At 48.2% G+C, this 23837-nt stretch overlaps 8 protein-coding genes across 8 annotated transcripts; 3 read left to right on the top strand and 5 right to left on the bottom strand.

The window, feature by feature from the left end:
* Positions 1-144: 144 nt before the first annotated feature.
* On the top strand, positions 145-2080 carry GGS22DRAFT_173375 (N2227-domain-containing protein). Its single transcript, XM_047962909.1, has 2 exons — positions 145-611; positions 773-2080. Exons 1-2 carry the CDS (start codon positions 499-501, stop codon positions 1911-1913), a joined length of 1254 nt encoding a protein of 417 aa, XP_047814949.1. The 5' UTR covers positions 145-498; the 3' UTR covers positions 1914-2080.
* On the bottom strand, positions 2030-3494 carry GGS22DRAFT_75897 (NAD(P)-binding protein). Its single transcript, XM_047968033.1, has 2 exons — positions 3044-3494; positions 2030-2906 (listed from the first exon to the last, which is right to left on the bottom strand). The coding sequence occupies exons 1-2, from the start codon at positions 3151-3153 to the stop codon at positions 2147-2149; spliced, it is 870 nt and encodes a 289-aa protein (XP_047814948.1). The 5' UTR covers positions 3154-3494; the 3' UTR covers positions 2030-2146.
* A 1-nt stretch (position 3495) lies between these two features.
* On the bottom strand, positions 3496-5653 carry GGS22DRAFT_197171 (uncharacterized protein; the record flags this gene model as incomplete). The annotated part of the gene is made up of 3 exons (XM_047965943.1): positions 3496-4930; positions 4998-5415; positions 5480-5653. The coding sequence occupies 3 exons, from the start codon at positions 5651-5653 to the stop codon at positions 3603-3605; spliced, it is 1920 nt and encodes a 639-aa protein (XP_047814947.1). The 3' UTR covers positions 3496-3602.
* A 2089-nt stretch (positions 5654-7742) lies between these two features.
* On the top strand, positions 7743-9940 carry GGS22DRAFT_181921 (protein phosphatase 2A regulatory B subunit; the record flags this gene model as incomplete). Its single annotated transcript, XM_047963910.1, has 4 exons — positions 7743-7763; positions 7850-8209; positions 8267-9522; positions 9574-9940. The coding sequence occupies 4 exons, from the start codon at positions 7743-7745 to the stop codon at positions 9938-9940; spliced, it is 2004 nt and encodes a 667-aa protein (XP_047814946.1).
* A 1524-nt stretch (positions 9941-11464) lies between these two features.
* On the bottom strand, positions 11465-13131 carry GGS22DRAFT_181920 (phosphatidylserine decarboxylase; the record flags this gene model as incomplete). The annotated part of the gene is made up of 2 exons (XM_047963909.1): positions 11465-12677; positions 12743-13131. The coding sequence occupies 2 exons, from the start codon at positions 13129-13131 to the stop codon at positions 11465-11467; spliced, it is 1602 nt and encodes a 533-aa protein (XP_047814945.1).
* Positions 13132-13682: 551 nt separating this feature from the next.
* GGS22DRAFT_173367 (uncharacterized protein) lies at positions 13683-17099 on the top strand. Its single transcript, XM_047962908.1, has 2 exons — positions 13683-14335; positions 14423-17099. Exons 1-2 carry the CDS (start codon positions 14069-14071, stop codon positions 16439-16441), a joined length of 2286 nt encoding a protein of 761 aa, XP_047814944.1. The 5' UTR covers positions 13683-14068; the 3' UTR covers positions 16442-17099.
* Positions 17100-20315, bottom strand: GGS22DRAFT_173365 (V-type ATPase). The gene is made up of 7 exons (XM_047962907.1): positions 19699-20315; positions 19534-19576; positions 19446-19467; positions 19244-19377; positions 18551-19164; positions 17442-18392; positions 17100-17357 (listed from the first exon to the last, which is right to left on the bottom strand). The coding sequence occupies exons 1-7, from the start codon at positions 20164-20166 to the stop codon at positions 17301-17303; spliced, it is 2289 nt and encodes a 762-aa protein (XP_047814943.1). The 5' UTR covers positions 20167-20315; the 3' UTR covers positions 17100-17300.
* A 742-nt stretch (positions 20316-21057) lies between these two features.
* On the bottom strand, positions 21058-23384 carry GGS22DRAFT_192596 (sphingomyelin phosphodiesterase; the record flags this gene model as incomplete). The annotated part of the gene is made up of 5 exons (XM_047965284.1): positions 21058-21701; positions 21785-22509; positions 22727-22983; positions 23049-23135; positions 23187-23384. The coding sequence occupies 5 exons, from the start codon at positions 23382-23384 to the stop codon at positions 21058-21060; spliced, it is 1911 nt and encodes a 636-aa protein (XP_047814942.1).
* Positions 23385-23837: the final 453 nt, after the last annotated feature.

Raw genomic sequence — 23837 nt, 5'->3', positions numbered from 1 at the left:
TAGGGGGCAATTACCAGGAAGCACTGGATACAAGATGGCAGTTACGCTGTACATGTCAGGTACCTATAGGGGTACGTACCTCATAGGTTGCGGCGCTTCGGACAATCTTAAGCAATTCTCAACTTTTACAACCGTTGACCTTCACATGATTCTATATCCCACCAGGTGGCAGACATTGAAGAAACCATCCAATTCATTCAATCTTTATTTTTCTCATATTACATATATTGAGTTGAATACCATGAGATCGACATAATCGACACTTTAGACTTTTACCAAGATGTGCTGGAGCTAGTAGAATTGCTTTAGTTTCCTTCGACTCTCCTAAAATCGCGTGCCCCTCAGTCCGGAGATATTCACCCCACCATTATCATAGCTTTTCCAACCGGGTCTCAGGTTGACGATTATCTAAGACTCCTAGTACCTATCTTATAATTTGTTTTCCGATTTGTTTTCTCTCTTCTTCCTTATCTTATTCGGACCCAATCCACCGTCGTGATGGAGTCGGCGATCCGGACTTATGGTGAAGATTCCCAGTGGAATGGCGTAGAAGAAAACATCGAGGATCCGGAGGAAATCAGAGTCATATTCCAAGCACTCGATTCATTTAGGTTAGTATATCATTAGGTTGCTGTGTCGTTATGTCAAGCACACCTTGCCTCTGAGAGAGGGGGCGCGATTTTGCTTCCAGTAGGCATCAAATCCCTTTCCTATAAGTCGCTCACTTGCAGACTCCTCCAGCTCGTCACATTTGCTGACGAATCCAATACAGCCAATATGCGAAGACGGCCCACTTGAATTGTACCCATCTGCGCAGACAGGCCTTCTATGCTCTCCCCCAAGCTCACTGGCAGATGCTGAGCCAACCTCCGTTCTCATACCTGGATGTGCTGAATCGAGTAGACGATGCCATTGAGAGCAATGCAGAATTGGCCCGCATTATTGTTAAGGTTGGCTTGCGATCTTTCGGTGCGATAGAAAATGCTGAAGGCGAAGTTACCATGCCTGAGGATTGGTCTGGCATTGCCAAGTATAATGATCTGGATAAGGCTAGGAGCACTATCCGACAGTTTTACCGGGACTGGTCTGAAGAAGGTGTTGTTGAGCGGGATGCCTGCTACGGCCCAATATACCGGGCGCTTGACGCTGAGAAGGCTAAATACCCAGACCGACAGCCGATGAAAATCCTGGTGCCCGGTGCTGGACTGGGACGTTTGGTCTTTGACCTCTGTTTGAGAGGTTACCATATTGAGGGCAATGAGATCTCTTATCATCAACTGCTTGCGTCGTCGTATATTCTCAATTCCACGGAAAGGGCTGGCCAACACACTATATTCCCATGGATACATTCCTTTTCTAACCACCGGACCCGTGAAAAGCAGTTCAGGTCATATAAGGTTCCAGACATTCACCCTCAAACCACACTTGCAAATGCTCAAGGAACTGGATCGATGCAGATGTGTGCCGCTGACTTTCTCTGTCTATACGGAGACGAAAGTCATAAGGATACATATGATGCTGTAACTGCCGTATTTTTCCTGGATACAGCGCCGAATCTGATTCGTTACCTTGAAGTTATCCGGAACTGTTTGAAACCTGGAGGAGTTCTCATTAACGTTGGACCTCTACTCTGGCACTGGGAAAACCACGTTCCCAGCCACCATGGCTACGACGGAGATGGCGACTATGATGAAAATAATTCCTTGGGAATAGCAGACCCTGGGAGTTTCGAGCTTACTGATGACGAAGTCGTCGCATTGGTAGAACGAATTGGTTTCATCGTAGAAAAGCGAGAAGCGGGGTTGCACGCCCCTTATGTGCAGGACGCCGAGAGCATGCTGCAGACGTTTTATAATGCCAGCCATTGGGTCGCACGGAAGCCGGACGTTGTATCTGAGGTCGGCCAAAGCTGAGATATAAGATACATCTCGAAATTTACTGGCTGAATTTGAGGCATTGCATCTGGAGTATGAGCTCACATGTATCATGATACCATCTGCATATTGCGTGGAAGAAATAACGAGGTCATGTCTACTATTTAGCATTGAACAAATATATGATAATATGAAAGCATATTGGCATAATATCGATCCTACATATTTCCTACCTAACCTAACTCCCTATACCTATTTCCATTTTATACAGATCATAGCTTAGCGTCCAACCCAGCTAGCAACAAGGAACCAGTATTCCACAGAGAACCGCCGTCAATCTCTATAGTCGCACCATTGACATGCGCTCCCGCCCGGCTCGAGAGATAAACAACCACACCCGCAATATCCTCCGGCCGTCCCAACCGCTTCGCCGGGCTCAACGAGGCATGCAGGTCCGCGCCGCCGGACATCTCAATCAACCCGTTTGCCATCTTCGTCGGGAAGAAGCCAGGGCAGATCGAGTTCACAAGAATATGTCTCGGCCCCAAATCAACCGCCAAGTTGCGGCCTAGATGGATCGCAGCAGCCTTGCTCGCGCTGTACCCGAACGTAGCTTGTTTGCCTAACGTCCCGACGCCTAGCCCCGCCGTGCTCGCCGTGATGATCACGCGGCTCGGGTCCTCGAGCGTCGCCCGCTTCTGTAGTAAAGGCGCGAATTTCTGCACGGAGAGGAAGATGGACTTCACGTTTAGGTCCATGACTTTCTGGAAGGCCGCGTCGGGGTGCGTGTCGAAGCGCTCGCCCCATGTCGCGCCTGCGTTCGCGAAGAGAATGTCCACGTGCGGTGTGTGCTTTGATACTTGTGAGACGAGGGACTCGATCCCGGCGAGGGTGCTGCTGTCGGCTGGGACGGAGATGGCGAGGGCGCCCGGTTGCAGGTTCGGGAGCTTGTTTAGTTGCGCGACGGCTTGGTCGCAGACGCTGGCTTTGCGGGAGGTGATGAAGACTTTGGTGCAGCCGGCTTGGAGGAAGCTGTGATGGGGGGTTGGTTAGCTTTTGGGGTGTTGTTGGACTGGGATGCTTGGGGGTGTGATGGTGGGAATGGGCTTCGTTCTTTGAGAGGAATGTCGTGGGTGCGTATTCGATGGGTCTGTAATGGTAAAACTCACGCAGATGCTGCATTTAAACCAAGACCTCGCGAGCCGCCGGTTACGACGGCGACTTTTCCCTTGAGGGAGAAGAGCGAGGGAAAGTCGTGGAGGGCTGTTTCGTCGGCCATGGTTGATACGTCCGGGGGAAATCGGTTCGGGTCAAATAATGAATGTTGGAGTTACAGGCAAGAGGATTTATAAAAGCTTTACTTAGCACCAAAAAACGCAATTCAAGTCAAACGAAATAGAATCGATTCAATTGTTTATCATTAATAGGAGAAGTTTATAATGGCTGACGGACAATAGATGAGATGGCTCGATGTCTTGGAGTCCGTCCTATCGATAATGATCCAATGCCTTAGGACCTCGGAGCTATTCTAGCGTAGCATAGCTGTAACATAGCTCGGTCTCCCCGCAAAACTTGCCGAGGTTCGTGGATACGCTGAATAATATGTTGAATCTTTGGAAGAGATTCATTGTTTAATTTCTGATGGGAGAATTAGAGTGTTTAGTGTTAATGATTCTGATTGGTTGCATTGATCAGATATCCTAGGCAGTCTATTGCTTAAACGGTTACCTAATCGTCAAAGGCGTCTCCCATTGGGTTAGCATCGTCCATAGCAACATCATCATCCGCATCATCCTCGTCCTGCTCAGTCTCGTATCCGTATCCTTTCAAATAGTCCTCACCCCCTTCTTCATCGTCATAATCGCCGTAAGAGTAGCCGTCATACTCTTCTACATCCCCGTCGATATCCCCATCATCATCTTCAAGATCATCTACAAGGTCATCAACTTCCCAAGGATTTTCTTGTATCGCCTCTTCGTCGTCAACGCCATTTCCATCTACATCCTCATCGTCCAAATTATCACCACCAGTACTTGATGGCGTATCTGCCGTAGTCGACCCGGACTTTTGCTTCAGCTGAGGGAAGCGACGTTTGCGGGGAAGTCTTGTGTCCACGTCTGCGATAGGGCGTAAAAACGGCTCGAGAGTCAAGCCGAGTGGCTTCTCGATCTTATCGGGCCACTGCCGCAATCTTTCGGCAAGAAAGGAATTGTATAAGAAGCCCGGCTTCTGCGGCTGATCGTCATCCGAACCCATCCGACCCCTCTTAATGGCAATCATTTTCACCTTCATGATCATCTTTATCTTAGCCCAAGCACTTTTAAAATACCATCCAGATTCGATGTCGCACTCTGCCCTCAAAGGTGCTTGCTCAAGCATATTGCGAATAAATGGATCCGTGATATCGCAAACCTGCCAGAATTTTCCATCTGTCGAGTAGTCCTCCCCGTCCCAGATGTGACTTTTCCGATTCTCCCTATGGTGCTTTCTAATTTGGCCCTTCCTAACAACCTCCCACGGCACCTTTTTTGTGCCGACTATATTCCTTTCCAATTTGAAGGCGAGTGTTTGGTATACTCGGTTCTTGGGATCGGGACGAGGGTCCACGCCATATTTAACAAAGGCATCTCGCCACGGCCCGCCCCTAAACTGATATCCAACTAGCTGAAGTGCTATTCTCATGGCCGAATCGGTATAGTTGCCTGTCACACGGTTGAGAATAGCACGGCGAGTCCATATAGGCCGTTCTTCCATCAACGTATGCAGTTGCCTCATCAACGATCCTGGTATAACCATGTTCGGCTCTCGCCGGGGTTTCTGCGGTACGGGATATGTGTTATGATTGATGAAGTAGCCGTATGAGTGCTTCTTCCTGCCTTGGATGTTAATCAACTTCTGATTTCCCACTTCGTCTCCTTCCACCTTGGTGTTAGGATTCTGTTCGTAGTTGTAATTAAATCCAATGATTCGGTCTGTGAAGTGTGGTGGGGGTACAATCTCCTGTCCAGGGTCCGTTATCACGCCGGGAGCAAATTTGATTTCTCGTAGCTTTGAAACTTGAGTAACGGTTAGCAATTAGAGCGATAATTGAAAAAGCAGTCGCAATGTTTTTTTTTGGTTTACCTTTCATTGGAAGTAGGTTCTCTGCTGCCTTCGTTAAGAATGAAGAATTAACGTTGGCGAACTGGAAGTCGGATAGGCCTCGATATCTGTGAGTATCCTCGACCTTCCCGATGGCATCTATCTCGTAGTAGTCTAGATTATCCTGCATCTTTCGAAGGATAGATTTGGGTCTATCACGTCGGCCCGCGGAACTCACTTCACCCGCTACAGATGCGGCTGTCCCATCTGTGACGTCAACTTCACCGGTGAATGGATCATTACTTCCTCGCTTTCTTTTTCTGCCTGTCCGCTTGGGAACAGTTATCTTGAGTAGGATGTTGTTAGTAGCCGCATGATGTGATACGACGGGTTTTGACGTAGGGTTGTCAGGCCGAAACCATAATGGGACCGAAGTAGGTTCCGGCGTGTTAACAAGAAGCTATCATGACAGGTTAGTGGAGGGCCCTGGTGATAATTTGGTAATTGGAATAGGGGGTATACACCTTTTGAAAGTCTGGATCCACTCCAAATGTCTCGAGCCCTTTGTCGAGATTTATGAGAACGCAAGGATGTTCGATGGCAACTATTTTCCTCTGAGGCACGTCTAGTATAGGAGCACCCTCTGGATCTTCGACATCATCTTGGCTTTCTGCAACGTATTGATAATCGAACTCCATTGCGTTAGTTGACGGCTAATACGCCCTTAGACCATTTCTTGCGGACAACTTTAGGGGCCTGTCCCGTGATATGTAGCAAGGGCAATGGTTGTATGCTACAACTTCATAAGATTCCACGATATTCGTAGGGCATTTGTGTAGATCACTATCGCGACATGGTTAGAAAAGTTATAAACCTAATATATTTTATATTTGAATAAGGCAGGCATGTAGAATGAGGGTAAAACTTGCCCACGCCAATTTCAAGGTTCTCAATGTGTGACGTATGTATTTTTGATTGATTGATATTTCAATCACAAAGGCATGTGCTTATCAAATACTATGGATGTGTGCTGCATTTGCTTCTCCATACCGTGGACATAATCCTCGATAAGTAATTCGTGAGGTATCCGAAACGTTGATGTCGATGAAGCGCATATACAGTATATTACATAGTGCGAGAAATTTTAGAGTTAAAAACTCAGCCTATGAGCAAAACTCAATTAAATGACACATCCTGACATCCCTAAGTAATTGTAGTGAGAAGAGGACAGTAAGAGCTTGAGACAGCATACTGTAACAAAATTTACGTACACATTGATTCTAAGTGTCGCAATTTCCTTCACTAACCGGCACATTCCTAGATGGATGTGCGTACGTGTATACGCTCCGTATTCTTTTTTCACCTGCCATTCGTTAAGACACATATGGAATTCGATGAGCATAACTTGCATCTACACTGTATTTATCTATTCAAGATATTATCTCCTTCATTTCTTCCTTCCCTTCTTTTCTTTTAATAGACCGACATGTAAGGTACCTAAACCAAGGCAAGGATTACCTATTGAAATACGTATCTTAATCTGCATATATGCATCTGATATGGATTTAAAGTGCTATTTGTGCTAAAAAGCATGTCGTAGCTGCAGGGAACATCTACTTTAGCTCACGAGACTCCCATGAGGACACGCTGCCCCGCCGACTAACATATGATTCGATGTAGCTCTGCATCAATAGGTCCACAAAGGTCCACTAGCACAAATATATTATGCAACAAACTTGCGCTAAACCATACCTGAATATATCCCGCCAGCTGGCAGCAACCGAACCTTTGCACAAAAACACACGATGAATGCATAACACTCGCGCCTATCGCAAAAATAGCGGAAGACTTAGGTACGAAGGTACGTTATTAATGGTTAAGAAACTTCACGATACTTAGATAGGTGCCATGTATTCCTTAATTGAACAATTCTCCGAAATGACTTGAAAAACATTGTTTACTTAAGTCAAATTCCTCCTTATATCAGGACTGCCTATTATTGATTATGTAGTTGAATACCGCTGTTGCTGGGATACCCGCTCCGTACCGCCGCTTCCTGCTATGTAGAGTAGACGGTACGATTGATACACTGCCCACTGCCCACTGCCCACTGCCCAGTGTCCATAGACCAACTTTGCCCAGTGAAGGGTAGGTACGAAGCTACACACTACGAAGCTACGTACCTACATATGTACATATCGTACATATCATAGTACATATGCCGTCCCCTTAGCCCTGGAAGATCACCAGAGTCCCTAAACTCCCTAAAACCAACCGGCCTACAGTACTTAGCAGGCCGCTTTCTCCACCTTCCACAACGACAACTCAAACTTCATACCTGAGGTGTCCGACATTGAACATCGACAATTCACTCGTACCCTTCAAGCTGAGAGGCTCAATTTGAGCCATCTTACATGAAGTTATTACTATTAATGTTCTACCTTTGACGGTCACTAGTTTAGTTACCTGCCCACCTTATGCGACAGCCGTACCCGCGCCGCCGTCCGCCTCCTTACGCCTAAATCTTGGGACCCTTCTATCAATTTGATTCTTCCCTCGCCTCAAACAGACGGTGAAATTCACTTTATAATTCTTCTTCTCGATCACGCAACGCTTCCCAAACCCGATACCGAGTTAAATTACATATTTTAGATTTTTCGGAATCCACTCTACCGACGCGTCTATCCGCATTAACATTACTTCAATTTCCTGTACAAATTCCCTGGAGAGAGTAGAGAGAGTCGGGCGTCCCCACCCCACTATCAGTAGGGGTTGTGACCTACAAAGATGAAGCGCTTCAGCCGAGCCGTATGTTTGCCCTTTAGTTCTAGTCGGCTCTCTCTACGTACCTAGCAGATAAACCTTTAAAATACCAACTAACAAATGTTCGATAGCTCTCGCGAGGGAAGGGCGATAGTAAATCCTCCAAGAAAAATAAGGATGCTAAGGATGGAACAGCTTCGCCCTCTTCTAGCGGTTCACGAGAGAACCAGTCGCCTGTATTGACTCCCTCTTCGTCTACATCGACCTTGAACGACATTAGAAATAAACCTCTTCCCCCCAACAATGCTGGAACACACGGCGGTGATCATAGTAACCCTACTTTACAAGGCCAGGCCGGTCAGGCGCCTGGTCAGGGTGCTGCCCCCGATAGATTCGGCAATTTGGGATCTCAGCAGGCGCCAAATGGCGCAGCTACCCCTTCTCGACATGGCACTCTTCCGCCTACTGTGGTCATTAGCCCTAGTGCTCCAGTATGTCGCTCTCTTTTCCGATACTGTCGAGACATCTGCTAATTTCGCTTCCTATAGCACATTCCACCTCCCGGTGCAGCTGAAACAATGCCGCACGACCTCGCACCACCTAAGGCCGGCCAGAAGTCGTTAATGTTCGATCGTCTCCACCAGACACCGAAGGACGTCCCCGAGGGCCTCCGAACGCCTCGAAGACAGAACTCGTCGCGATTCGATATATCGACGCATCGAGAGCTTGAGAAGCTTCCGGGATTCCACGAAGTATCACCCAACCGTCGACAGGAACTTTTTATGCAGAAGATTGACCAGTGTAATGTCATCTTTGACTTTAATGATGCTAGTGCCGACATAAAGTCCAAAGAAGTCAAGCGTCTAGCTCTGCATGAGCTACTTGATTACGTAGCCAACAACCGCCAGGTCATCACAGAACCTATGTACCCCCGAGTTGTTGAAATGTTCTCCAAGAACTTGTTCCGACCGATCCCCCCACCAATGAACCCCCAAGGCGAGGCATTCGATCCCGAGGAAGACGAGCCTGTCCTTGAAGTCGCCTGGCCTCATATTCAGGTCGTCTATGAGTTCTTTTTAAGGTTCATCGAGAGCCAAGACTTCAACACGAACATCGCAAAGGCTTACATCGACCATAGCTTTGTGCTTCAACTCTTGGAACTATTCGACTCGGAGGATCCGCGTGAGAGAGACTTCCTCAAGACGACTCTGCATCGAATTTATGGGAAGTTCCTGAACCTTCGTTCTTTCATAAGACGTTCGATCAACAACGTCTTCTTCCAGTTCACTTATGAGACTGAGAGATTCAATGGCGTGGCCGAACTTCTGGAGATTTTAGGATCTATTATTAATGGATTTGCTCTACCCCTCAAGGAAGAGCACAAGCTATTTCTTACCAGAGTGTTACTGCCTCTCCACAAAGTTAAGAGTCTTAGCATGTACCATCCTCAGCTGGCGTACTGCATTGTCCAATTCTTGGAAAAAGATGCATCCCTAACTGAAGATGTTGTACTTGGCCTTCTTCGTTATTGGCCTAAGGTTAATAGCACGAAGGAAGTTATGTACCTCAACGAGGTAGAAGACATTTTCGAGGTAATGGACCCCGCCGAATTCGCCAAGGTTCAGGAGCCCCTGTTCCACCAACTCGCAAAATCTGTTGCGAGCCCGCATTTCCAGGTCGCCGAGCGGGCTTTGTACTTTTGGAACAACGAGTATTTCTGTAATCTCGTGAGCGACAATGTCGAGATCATCCTACCTATCATGTTTGCGCCGCTGTATGAGAACTCCAAAGGACACTGGAATAGGTAAGCAAATTAAAGAAAGTGGATCATTTCTCGAATCTAACAATAAATTAGGACAATCCACGGAATGGTGTACAACGCGATGAAGCTATTTATGGAGATTAACCCGCAGCTTTTTGATGACTGCTCGCACGAGTATACGGAGCAGCAAAATAATGCTGCTGCGAGGGAAGCTCTTCGCGAGAAGAAATGGGCGGCTATTGCGGACCAGGCCAACAAGAGGAAGTCTAACGGCGCGTCTGGGAATGGTCACCCAGCCACAAAAGTGAACATACTGCCACGAGTTGATGAGTCTGATACGGTTACGGAGGATAACCAGAAAAGGCTAGATTCGCTGAAGCTACAGGATGCCGATCGAGGTAGCCGTCGTCCGAATGCCCACGAACGACAGGGTTCGACGGGATCTGCAAGAAGCCGATGATTTTGTTTTCTTCTCTTCTCGGGAACCTTTCGACGAATCGTGTTCCAATGATACTAGGGTTCTTCTGGCGATAGACCTTGTAGGTGATGGCGACCTGGTTTACACAAACCTCCAAAATTCCATTTCGATTTACACAACCATACATTTTCACTGCCCATTGTTTTCAGCAACCACTAAACTGCAACTCCTTCAACCTAATTTCTGTGGCATTCGGTATCGACTACGACTTCTATTGTGGTCGTCCGTGTTCCGGTCGAAATCGATGAAGGCGGACTTAGGAAAGCGAGTTTTGCGGTTATACTCGACCCGTAGGTGACAAGCTGGCTTGGTCAATCCCTGGGATGTGGAGTACATCTCGGGTGCCAGATTTTTTCTTTTCCAGTACATACTTGGCCGCTCTCTTATATTTTTCAATTCGCCGACCGTCTACGGCGAATAGGAATAGGCAGAGGGTTTGGCTTACGTGTTCTATATGGAATCACGCCTACTCTTACGAATATGAAACCTCAACAAAAAGTGATTATCGTTGCAAGAGAATATATGCGGAGATAAAGAAAGGTGGACCATCCTTTGAGACGCATGTCGGCGAAGCCAGTGCAAGGAGATGAAGTGAAGGTTCAGGAGGCATGATAACTCCCAACATGTACGGATTTTGTCAACCTGTTGTCAGGACTGACGAGTTGAAACAAAAAAAGCTTTGACTCTTCGTGGCGTCTAGAGGAAGGAACAGGGCAATGAGATGACAACGCGGTTTTTTACTTTGCAAACGATAATGCGATCTTCATAGACCTGTTTCTTGCGGGGTGTCTTTTTTTCGCACGCCCTTTCTCTCTCTCTCTCTCTTCTCTTCTTCTATGAACCTTGAGTATTCCTAGTTAACGAACGAGACGATGGTGATGAGTATATATGTACCTTGTTGTGAGTGAGATGTCGCCGAGACCGAACGAGATGTTAGTATTGTTACCGAGTTGTCGAGTTGCCCAAACCCGGAGTTGATCGCTGGGGATGGGTAGTTGTTACCAGAGAACGATTCGCTGAAGGTGGTGTATTACTAATAAGGAGAGCTGTTGTTGACGATTATGAGATGTTGCAGGGAGTGCGAGATGCTATCAAAGAGCCGGGATTTTCGGACAAGAGGTAATATCTGCTTGCAGTATTCCTCTGTATTTGTAATTAGCATCAATTTCTACTATTTTTTGGAGCAACACTTGGGTTCTTTTACAGGGGTGGACGGTTGGATTGCTTTGGATATCTGGACTAACCTATCTCTAGTAGCAGCCCTTACGAATAGTCTCTTTGCGGACTACCCTGATCTCCTTAATCCATCTGGTCTTAATATTGTAGAACCATACCCAACGATATGACAATTAAGAAGACGGTTACAAACAAGTTTTCCTTCAACACAAAAAGCAAGAAAGCAAGAATTCCCATTATTAACGTATTTGCTGGGAAACTTTTTTTACATCCTATAGCAGCCAGGTTGAGCGGCGGTATATACACATCCCCCTTTCCCACTTACATATACTATTCCCTAACATAACCCAACGCCTGCCCCATCTTAACCTTCTGCCCCTTCTCCACGGCCCAGGCAAACCCGCCCTTCGCGCCCGGGTGGTCAGCGACAGGTGCCTCGAACACGAGCACAATGGTGCTCCCAAGCTTAAAACCGCCCATCTCGTCCCCGCGCCTCAGCGCATGGCCCCCTAACACACGACTCGCGGCACCGTACGTCGCCTCGGAAAAGCCGCTATACGGCTCACCACGAGCGGCGGCCTCTTCTGCAGCGCGATCAGCCGCGGTGTCGGTGAGAAGAGAGTTAGTGCGCAGTTCGCGGTCGAAGTTGACGGTGATAGAGCCAACGTTCGTCGCACCGACTGGCACGAAACTAAAGAAACCCCAACGCCATCGCCCCAGAAGGACTACGCGCTCGTTTAGGGTGAAAAGTCCGGGTAGCGTGCGCTGCAGGTACGGCGATACAGAGTATAGCTCCCCCGCGAAATGGCGACGCCGCTCGACAACCCAGTTCGCGGGCGAGTGGAAGCGGTGGTAGTCGCCCGGCGCGAGGTACACGACGGCGTAGTAGAGCGCGGTGCGGTTGTCCGGGGAGAGCAGTGCGTACCACGGCTTCTCGCCGAGGGCGAGGTCCGCGCGGACTTCGGAGACGGCGCCGGGGCTGGAGGGCGTGGTGGTTTGGTCGTCGAGACGCTTGGTCTCGTGGCCGTCGTCGGGACCGGAGAGAAGGTTCGGTAGCGTGTACGAGATCCCGTTCACGCGGGCGAATTCCTCGTCCGATGAGACGAGTTCTTCGTCGCCGTGCTTGGGTTTGGGTGTTGTTGCTTGGTCGGTCGTTTCTGGTTTCTCCCCGGATAGGCTGGGTGGGGGCGTGTGCTTGCCCAGTAATGCGTCTATGGTATATGTCATGCCTTTTACTTGTTCGATGTCGTTACCTTCGATCTTTCCAAATTGGAGCACGCGTCCATCGGATGGTGATAGTAAGGCGTCTGGATTTGTGTCTAGGGGTCGAGCGCCGGGTTTAAGGGTTCGATAGAAGAAAGAAGCGAGGTTTGGGTATACGTGAAGATCTGGTTCAGAGACCTCGTTTAGATTCGCGCCGAAGATAAATGCGTAGAGCTTGAAGCCCGGGACTCGGAGGTAGTATGGAATGGTGAGCTCGTTGAATTTTCCCCATAGTCTTGACATAGCCTTTAAGGGTAATGTTGACATTACTTGTACTTGCCTAGGTGTGGGTTAGCTATCATCGCAATGACGAGCCTGGTGATCCATTATGCGTCCAGCACATACCACGGACCATCTGGCCGTATCCGGGCCCGTTTCTTGGGGCGGGTGCCATCCTCACCGGCAGCCTCTCTCTCGATTCTTTCCTTCTCACGGGCTTGAGTCTTGTAGAACTGCACGAGACCGAGAAACCCAATTCCCAATCCGACGGGTATATGGTACCACGTAACCTTTGTATCTCTTAACGCAGTCCGTAATCTTGAGCTAAAACGTTCATTCTGTTGGTATTTATGCGACGATCGATGGAAGCATCGTTTCGGGGTGGCGACGAATTGTCTCGTCAGCCGTGGGGTAACGGCTGTATAAGTCTGTCGTAGCATACACGACGACAAGGGGCGTTTCGATATGGGGGAATACCCTCGGATCGTGGCTGAACTTAGACTCGACATTGACATGTCTTTTGTTCTGATTTTAGATCTTAGAATAGTGGCATTTAGGTTTTGAAGAAATATCGACGCTAATATTGCTTAGTCTTAAGTCGGCACATATATGAAAGATATAGTGGTTAGTCAGGAATTATAGCATTCAATTGATGCTAAATAATCTTCATTGGAAGCAAAAGGGATATCCAATTCGGAATGAACTGTGGAACTTTAAAGTTAAAAGAACTGGACTCGTTCGAGATCTTTGATAGACCTACATATTTGCGCTGCACCTTCACTTTGACCCTCAATGACGCAGGGTTGGTGGAGCTGAAAGTTAAAAGAGCTATCCCTTTTCAGCTCAACTATAAGGCGGTAGCAGCCGGCAGAGTTTGAGGTGGAGTAGATACTGAGAGATACGTACCGATACGTAACCAGGCAACGTGGGTGTTAGTCGATTTCAGATGGAAACTTTGGAAACTTTACAATTACTATTAGGTAAGCGAAAATGACTGGACAGCTTGCATTGACGACTTTCGAATATTCCGTTTCAACTATTTCAACTAATATGTAACTCAACATCCACGGTGTCGACGATGCAAACGATACCTCCTCCTTTACATTAAATTTTTTCCGTCGCTTTATTAGCATTATGTCTTCATTAATTTAATTAATTACTCACCGTCTCTTAATAAAGATAAAGATTTCCGAACCTACCTAGGTACCTAGTACATATCAGAAACGTGTCTCTTTGCGGGTAATCGTTTAGTGATGCTCCCCACGACTACCTAACATGGTTCCTATTCTCACTTGAGTATTAAACCTACAGTGGTTAGGTGGAATGCGCAACACTAAGGTTATTTAGAATTTATTTCTTGCGCATACCTTTTCCTAAAGCGCTCTCCTAGAGAACTTCTTACACCATCCAAGTACTTTTTCTTTTCTGGTAATCGTACCTAAGTAATTCGCGATGGCATCTGAAGTAGCTGGCGCGGCTACTGCAGCTGGGGCCGAGTCAGCAGCCTTCACATTACAAATCATATCGCCGTCTGTTGGCATACCACAACCTTTAGTCTTCCAGGGACTACCGACCGACACGACAGTCAAACAGTTGAAAGAGCGAATTCGAAATGCTGTTATCACAAGACCTGCAGACGAGGCTCAGCGCCTGATCCATCGAGGTCGCCTACTGGGTCGGGATACTGAGACAATGACCGAAATCTTTGGACAAGACGCAGTATGTTTTCCATTTTACGAGTATCTCACAAGTATTCCATAAGTTAGGGGACATCATAATCTGATTCTAATTTCTTGTTACGTATAGCTTCGCTCTACAGATCCTCAGTCGTTGCATCTAGTTCTACGAGACCTTTCCGATGGCCGAACAACGTCTACGCCGAATGCTTCCTATTCTACAAACCAAACCTCGTCCTCGAGCCAAACCCCCGCGACGGGAGCACACATCCCTTCCCAATTCAACTCGTACCAGAACCATCACTCAAGTCCTTTCCAACCTCAACCTCAACCTCAGGTCCGAATCGGGTTGTCCAATTACCCTGGTGCTACATTTGGACTTCCGCAGGGTTCAGTCGCGCCCTTTGGCCAACCGGTGAATCCCCTTCCTCAAGTTACACGAGATCAACGTCAGTGGCAGCGATCTCTGGATGAGTACATGTCTGGTAGGATGCTGAACCAGAATCGCCGATTGAACACGCAAGGCGCGCAAGACACACCTCCTGGTAACTCGACGGCGACACCCGGGACTAGTACACCTGGAAGAACTGCTTCGCCATTCCAGTCAGATGGCACCCACACAACTATTCGTGAAGGAGTTGGACCCAACGGTTTACAATGGCGCGTCACCTACAACGAAACTTTCGTACATCCGTTGCAACGACCGGGAAGGACGGGATCGCCCTTCCCAGCAACCGACGCGAGTGTACTATCGCGCGCGATTCCAAATGGGGGCCAGCTATCCAACAATGAAGTTCAAAACATTTTTCGAACTGCGGATGCTGGGTCAGCCACTAGGGCTATGACCGATGCCATGCGCAGAAATGCTAGCAACTCTTCCTTGGCAAATCTTGCAGCTAGCCAGGCTCATCACCCCATTCCACCGGGGGTTACAACACCGCTGATTGCGTCTCGAGCCGGTAGTGGTGCAGCTACCCCTGATCCACTTAGAGCAGCTGGACGAACCCGAAGTCCGGCAACAAACCAGACACAAACACAGCCGTCTCAGGGTACACCAGAAGTATACATTTTGTCTTCCCCTACGGGACCGCGTGCTCTTTTACTTAATAGCAGCGCGGAGACATATTACAGCCCTCAAGCCCGAGCCACGTATCAACCCATCGGCCTACCGGTTGGCCAGAGACCACTTCCGCACCTGTTTCCCAATTTCAATCACTTAACCCCACAATATATGATACCAACACCGACTATTCCGCCGCAAATTCCCCAAGTTGGACGAGGTCATATAATCAATCCCCAAGTGAACCATGGCCCTCAACCACATCAACCAGCTCAGCCACAACACGGCTTGCCTCAACCACCTCAGCATCAACATCAGCATCAGCATCAGCACCAGCACCAACCTCAGCCTCAAATAGGACATGCTGTTGCCCGCGCGGATAACCCGCAGGTACAGGCGATTAGAATAGCACAGCTCTGGCCTCATATATGGATGATTATTCGTCTGGGACTCTTCATCTGGTGGTTTACGTCACCTACTTCCGGTTGGTCTCGTTGGATTACCGTCGTTTCCATTGCAATTACGCTCTTCCTTGTTAATATGGGGCTCCTGAACCCCTTTGCTGACCAATTCTGGGTTCCTGTCCGTCGTCACCTGGAGAACTTGATTCCTCTTGCCGACGGTCATCAACGAGGTGCACAAGCGCACGGAAGAGGCGGAAATGGTGATGCCGGAGCGGATGCTGGACAGCAAGGGGAACTCCATCCTGCCGACACTGCGGCTAGGCTAGTGCAGCAGCGACGAGACGCCAATGCGAATTGGTTGATGGATCAGGTCAGAAGACTAGAGCGTGCCGGTATCCTATTCCTTGCTAGTATCGCACCAGGAGTAGCTGAGAGACACATCGCACAGGTGGAGGCAGAGGCACGAGCTGAACGTAGACGACGTGAGGCAGAGGCCGAGGCTGCTGCTGCTGCTGCTGCCGAACAGTCTGAAAGACAAGAAGGCTCGGCGGATGCGGGACAGAATGCCGAAAATGGTGACTCCGCTGCTGGCAACAATGAATCGGAGGGGAATGAGCGGGCCGCGGAGGGTGTGGGAGATGACGAACGACCACCTGCTGCGGAAGAACCATTAATTCGCGTGTGAACCACTGGAACTACGGCATGTTAAAGTTTTTGATGCCAAGCAGAAATGGACAGAGAAAGCCTACTTTTGAGTGCTGACTGACATCCCGTCAAGTGGCGGGACTGTCAATTTTTAAAATGCCAAGCACGAACTTTCAGCAATAAGCTTTCCGGTTTTGTTCCCATCCCTACGACACGCCAAAACTCCAGGGATCACGAAGGAAATGGTGTCAAACGAAGCCATGGCCGTATGGTTTACTGAAAAAAAGAAAAAATCACTTGTATCACAACAACCTACCTACGTTCTTGCTGGACCTTTGGTTGGTTTCTTGTACTACACCATGTTGGGCGGAGTTTTGCGTGCATAGGGAACGATTAGTTTAGCTGCGCGGAAAGAGGGAGGTTCCTCGCGGCTAGTGGACGTGGAAAAGACAGGCTGTGAGCCTGGCATCGCATCGCATGGTACGAGCAATCGTGCCGAATAAAATCATCCTAGGGAAATTTCTAGAGCTTTTTAATGTGCTTAGTAATCATGTGCTGAGTTCGAAAGGTGTAGATGGAAATGTAGCCATGTATGTACGTATGATAGCCTCGTCTTATGTTTGCTTGTACGCATATGTATGGTTCGTCGATTTGTATGAAGGAGTCGAGTAGAGATACCATTTGTATAATCCTGTAAATAAATCACGACCACTCAAAAGTGCGAATCTAAAAATGCAATTGTAATTCATAACACTACACTACCCTAACACTCATACTGTTCATTCATCGGTTCGAGCGTACGCGTTTCTCATCATCTTCCTCCCATTCAACCGCATTCGTCTATGTACAGCCCCTCCTTTAAGCTTTCAGGGTAAAATAGGGTAAAAAATCGAACCCCCTTACTCGTCCATGACGGCGGCGAACTTATCCAACATGTTCTGCTGGATGCTCTCGTACTATACTCTAGTTAGTAATATCCTTTTATACATTTCGCCTCAATGCGCTAGAAATGTATATAGGTAATATGAAAATGAACATACCTTCTTACTAATAACTTCCTCTCCTTCGCTTGGCACCTCAAACTTCAGCTGTCTGAGCTGAGCCTGGAGATCGCTCGTGGCCTCACGGACCTTGGCCCAGCTTTGACCTTGGGCGATGGCCTTCTGCGCCTCGTCGTGGAAGCCAACCATTAGCTTCATCATCCACTCCGTCTTCCAGATGGGGCAGAACTGGTCATAGTCGGAGTATCCGTTCTGCTGGAGGAAGTCTTCCTTCAGCAATGTCGCCATATCTAGCGTGATTTTGTCCGGATCCGACAGCGCGGACTTGCCAACCAACTGCACGACCTGATCTAGCTCTTCGGAGTCGGATAGGAGCTGCTTGATACGGTCACGCAGCCGCGGGAAATCGGGGTAGTCCTTCTCATACCATTTATCCAATGTATTTGTGTATTTGCTGTACGAAACAGACGTGTTGATGGAAGGGAAATGCTTCCGCTGCGCTAGCCTCTTGTCAAGACCCCAGAACACTTGCACAATACCTAGTGTGGAACTAGTGACGGGGTCCGAGAAGTCACCACCAGGGGGACTGACGGCACCCACGATACTGACACTACCCTCACGCTCGGGCGAGCCAAGACAGCTCGTCTTTCCCGCACGTTCGTAGAAACTGGCTAGTTTAGCACTGAGGTAGGCGGGGAAACCCTGGTCAGCAGGCATTTCACCGAGACGTCCGGAAATTTCACGCAGAGCTTCGGCCCATCGAGATGAGGAATCAGCCATCATGGCTACATCCATACCCTGATCACGGAAATACTCGGCGACAGTGATACCAGTATAGATTGAGGCCTCTCGAGCAGCGACAGGCATGTTGGAGGTATTGGCGATCAAAGTGGTTCGCTTCATAATGGGTTCCTTGCGGCCCTCGACATCGATGGACAGCTCGGGGAAATCCTTCAAGACTTCAGCCATCTCGTTTCCTCGCTCTCCGCACTACAACAAGCAGAGTCAGCAAATATTTCTTCGGGATATAGTCTTAAGAGTCTTAAGCAGATCTAGGAAGTCAAACCCCCTTTATCAACTCGACTAGGTAGTCTTTACTCTTAAGACAGGCTAAAAGGGGAGGAACGAGGAGTCTCATTGTTACATACACCCACGTAAACAATCACGTCACTGTTCGAGAACTTGGAAACTGATTGTGAAATGACAGTTTTTCCGCATCCAAAAGCACCAGGGATAGCCACGGTACCACCCTGGACACTAGGGAAGAGGGCGTCCAAGACTCGTTGACCGACAATGAAGGGGCTGCTAGCGGATAGCTTCTCGGTCGTCGGTCGAGGAACACGGACAGGCCAGGTCTGCATCATGCCATACTCGGTCTTGTTGCCGTTGAACTCGACCTCGAGGATCTTCTCATCGACGGTGTACTCGCCCTTTCCGGCGATCTTGGTGATAGTTCCTCTTGCTCGCGGGGGCAGCAGGATCTTGTGGACTTTGATGAACGAATTCTCGAAGACGGTTCCCCAAACATCGCCGCCAGAGATGTGATCGCCAACCTTGAGGGTAGGGGTGAACTCCCACTTCTTGGTTCGGTCGAGAGCAGGGGCCGCGATACCACGCGGGATATAGATGCTCTGAGACTGTTGGGAGATCTTCTCAAGAGGTCTTTGAATTCCATCGTAGATGTTGTGTAATAGACCAGGGCCGAGCTCGACGGAGAGAGGTTTCCCGGTACGTTGAACAGGGTCGCCCACGGTTATACCAGCTATACCTTAGTATTAGCTTCGTTTTCTCTTCTTCTTATTTCTTATTTTGATATTATGGGTACTAGAGCGACGACGTACCGGTCTCTTCGTAGACTTGAATGGTGGCTTGGTCACCGTTGATTCTAATGACTTCACCGACTAGGTTATCGTGGCCGACTCTCACAAGCTCGTACATGGCAACACCGATCATGTCTTCGGCCACCACGACGGGTCTATTTCCCATCACTTATTAGTTTATTGTCTTAAAGCTATAGGAGCAGGTATTGCGACGTTTACGAACCCGGATACGGAGTAAATCTTGCCTATACAGGATCATACTCGATTAGCATAAACAGATAGCAAGTTATATGATAGCACCAGTTACTTACCACTGTTGAGCCCATCTTTGTCGCCGTTCGTGGCTTTCGCTGACTATATTTACCAAACGTATTAGATATTATAGCTACAAACTAGCGAGACAAGACTAAAACAAGCTGGTTCTTTTGTTCCAAGTTTTACTGGAGATTAACGAATAGGCATTGTATGAAGCTTACTGGAGCCATTTTGGGAGTCGGTTTCGGGGTTACAGGCGGCTCCTCAGCTATAGAAATTGTCGGGACAGGTAATGCAAGCACAGGTAAAGGTGAGGCTCTAGGTTCGGAGCTCGATGTCGAAGTTGAGGGAGTGGTTATTGTAGTTGTAGTTGTGACGATTGTGGAGCTAATTGCAGGCGTTGCAGGTGTTCCAGGTGTGGCTGTATCGTTAGTAGCTGGTAACAGTAACGGGCTGGGGGGCAGTGGTTGATTAGAAGCTTCAGCTATCGACGCTGTGGCTTTAGCGGCTTTGTCAGTGCTACCAGCGGTGGTGTTATCAAGGAAACTGCTGCCAGGTGACGCAGACTGTGCAGGTGTACCCGGCCGACTTGAACTTGGACTCGAAACTGGACTTTGGCCGTGGTTTCCCCGTCGGATTAGGTCCACTAACGAAGGCCGGGCCCGCAGCGTCGGTCGCAGCCCGAGCATGCAGCAATAACGTGTAGTTGTATAGCGTAAACTGTATTTCTATAAGAAGTTATATTCGACTTAGTCGTCGACAACCAAGGAGCTAGGTCTAATATATTTCTAAAGAATCGCTTCGCTGTCAAGAAAGTAATCGCATACATATGTTGCATCCGGGAGATGATGTTGATTACGAGTAACTGATACGAAAGATTACCAAAGCGTCCCAGGTACTAATAACTAATAACGGTACAAGCACCAAGTACCAACCTCCCTTGAAATCCCCTCATTCCTGTAATAGCTCCGTTTCAGTATCCGCTTGGCTATTTCTTATCGTGGTATTACACAGTCAGATTCCATCATTGACTCTTTTCAATGTTCTCTCCATATCCTTTCTCATGTGTTTTTTTTTTATCTTCCGAACTCCAAATGGCGAGAGGGCCAATGGGACATTGTTTCCACATTAACTACAGACAGCTAGAAATATATTGGCTACCGAGAACTGCATAGGTGTATGTTTCATTGGGGAATAGCACTATATTCGCTATGACGTATAGCCTAGAAGTCGGTATATTATACCGATTGGTCTTTTCTATAGCCGCAGGGATGAATGTGTAATTCCCTAAAGAGAATTGGGGGACAATTTTACCTTGAACAGGAAGCTATATGGAGCTTCATAAACGTCACTAGGTAGTCTTAAAGTTATGTTACCTTTGCTAATAAGGATAAGTAGGTACTATGTAGGTAGTTATAAGGGTTCTATACTTACCTACCTAGTTATACTCTTCAACCTGTCGACTCAAGGGATAATCTCCGAATAGCTGGAGATAAGTAATATAGATGAAATCGATCCACGCGATTGCTATTCAGAAGAAAAATATACGAAGATATGTCGATTCTTATAATGAAGTATAATTATAGAATCTCTCTTTGAACTACTATCTCCTTAAAGATCCTCAGCGTGTCCGAATCGACGACTATATTTCCGAGCGTATCACGTATAACCGAACCTCCGCACTCCTCTTCAAGTACTATGTGGCCATTCATCATCTTACCGACGCCACCAAGCCTCAAGCCGGGAGATACGCAATTATCCTGCGCCCTCCCAGCCCTCATCTTGCATATCTCCATGCTTTTGCACTCTCCCCTGCAAATCCCCACTCCCCATCTCCGCGATCTCCTCTCGAAATACTCCTCAAATGCCGTCTCATTCTTTTCAAGAGCCTCAGTTACGTTGTGCCAAAACGCAGGTGTTAGTTCCTGTTCGCTTCCCAATCCTAATCCTTTCCCTATAAGCGGACTGTATGACTCTTTAGCTGAGTAGTACTTCGTCCACTTCGGTCCGGAGATCGAAAACTCGGGATCACTCATGTTGGCGATATATGTAGTAGCGTCAAGCACGGCGAAAGTGACCGGATCTACCTCGTATATGCGGAAAGCCGGGTGTCCTGACGTCGGCGTCATCGACGGAGCAATGTACGATGTGACCAGTGTGTTCGCATGTGACATGTTGTCATAATCCGCATACGAGAGCTGGAACTCGTCAAAGTGAGTGTGACCTATGGCTGTTATGAGTCTTATTCTTCATAATTTCCTCCTTTTCACAAACCAAGTATTAAGAAAGAAAAGGGGGTCGCCTTACCGAAGAACATAGCCGCAATAACACCCTCATACCGCCTAACAATTTGATCAAAGTAATTCGACGCATCGTGAAATGCATCCCTATTCCCCATCGGCATATGTCCCACAACATACACCCTCTCGCCCGCCCTCTCCGCCTTATCCAGCTCACGAACAAGCCACTCCAATTGCCCACTCGGATCCCTCTCCATAGGATCCTTGTATAACCAGTAGTTCTGGTCATAATACAAATTCGTGTTCACCGAAATAACCCTTAACCCACCCACCCTACCGTCTTCGTCTTCCCGGCTAGCATGTCTAACAGAATACGCCCCAAAAGCCCTCGTCGTATGCGCGCCCCGAGTCCCAACCCACCTTCCCCAAACCTCCGCTAGCAACTCGTAGACCCAACTCGTGCCAATCTCAACCTTACCATTCTCGCCCACAGGCGGAAATGCGTTCGCAGGCGAAACTTCGTGATTTCCTGCCGTCGCATACACACGCAACCCGGCGTTCTCCATACGAGCATACGTATCTTTAATGACGCGCGAGTTGTACGCTTTCGAGGTACTCCAGATGGCGTGGTCGACGATGTCGCCCGTGAAGATGCCGAAGGCGGCATCGGGCGCAATGGCGTTAATCGCCGCGTACATGCTCTCCTCCAGAGTGGCGGGGGCATCGCAGGTGTGCTCGCCGAAGGGGTCGGCTGGTTTGAAGTTGGGGTTGCTGTCACTGGAGGTGTTTTCTCTGGGAAATGTTAGGTAGGTACGTAGATATCAAATAAGGAGTTATCGTAAAATGTCGTAAAATGAATGGACGAAAAGGGGTATGATAGACTTAATATTACCTCCCCATTTCCTATAGCAAAAATACCAAGAACACATACACGCAAACTCAAACTCAGGGGTCACCTCACCTACAACAAATCGGCTTTGAGCAATTCGCATCGGCGCCGGCGACATACAGCGGGTCGACATGGACATCCGAGAAATGTACAACTTGCAACGGCTTCAAGCTGCTAGGAGCGGGTCGTGTAGTCTTCGGCTTCGGCGACGGGAATGAGACATCATACGGTTCGACCTCGGGATACGAGCACAGTCCCATGAGCCCAATACAAGCCAACCGCGACGTCTTTGACCCTATTCTCATCCCGCGCAAAGCGTGGGCGATGACCGGTCCTTCTAGGGCTACGGCGCCTTCACATACATCGTTGTCTTCGATCTGGGTAAAATTAGCCTCCTATAAGTGATATGCATGGAAGCCCTGGAAAGGGGGGAGACCCATACGCCGAACCGTTTACAAAGCTCCGTCGTGACACCCACGAAAAAAGCATCACCTCTCAACGCCGCAAGTTTAAGTTGAAGTAGGACTACCTTTTAAAAAGTTAATACCTATGCAAAACCACACTTAATATGGACTCTCACCTCGCAAACCGCACACGAAACCTGACTCCGCGCATCTTCCCTAATACTAGTAATAACACCGTTTAGATCCAGATCGCCGAGTATGCCTCCTCCGATATCAGGGGTCAACACCTGCTGAGACCCACCGCCAGGATCAAAGAAACCAGCAACGGTCCCCCGGGCGGCTAAAGCCGCGATAATGAGCGAAGGTATCCGCATCTCGACGTCTCGGGCCTATTTTGCCCAAGCTGCAGTAGCTTGCAAAAAGTCGTATCATATACGGGATTCCTGATTTTTGGTTCGAGAAATACCTACCTACTCAAATATTCATGTTTTCGTGAGAGGTTATACAAAAGACAGAACAACTCATTTGCAGACACGAATCAAGTTTAGGTACTTTCGATATCCGTGGATAACCGTAACTACAGGTAACAGTTAAACAACCACCAAGTGTATGAATGTATTTACCCAGGTAACAGTCAGGCAAGAAGCTTATCTCCGTATTCTTTGTCTAGCTCTCCTAGTCAACCCTAGTAAATCTATTGCGTACTCGAACCGGGCACAGTCCAATCGGAATCGAGCTGGCGGGCACATCAGACGGGTAGCGGATCTGAAGCAGCCCCTCGCCGGTCACCGGATCTCTGTTAGTCTATAATAATAACATAGTCAGAC

Source organism: Annulohypoxylon maeteangense (assembly GCF_022496945.1).
Source record: "Annulohypoxylon maeteangense strain CBS 123835 unplaced genomic scaffold GGS22scaffold_21, whole genome shotgun sequence".
Lineage (NCBI taxonomy): Eukaryota > Fungi > Ascomycota > Sordariomycetes > Xylariales > Hypoxylaceae > Annulohypoxylon > Annulohypoxylon maeteangense.
The sequence above is the reverse complement of the archived record's forward strand: the minus strand, read 5'-3'. Positions and strand labels throughout refer to the sequence as shown.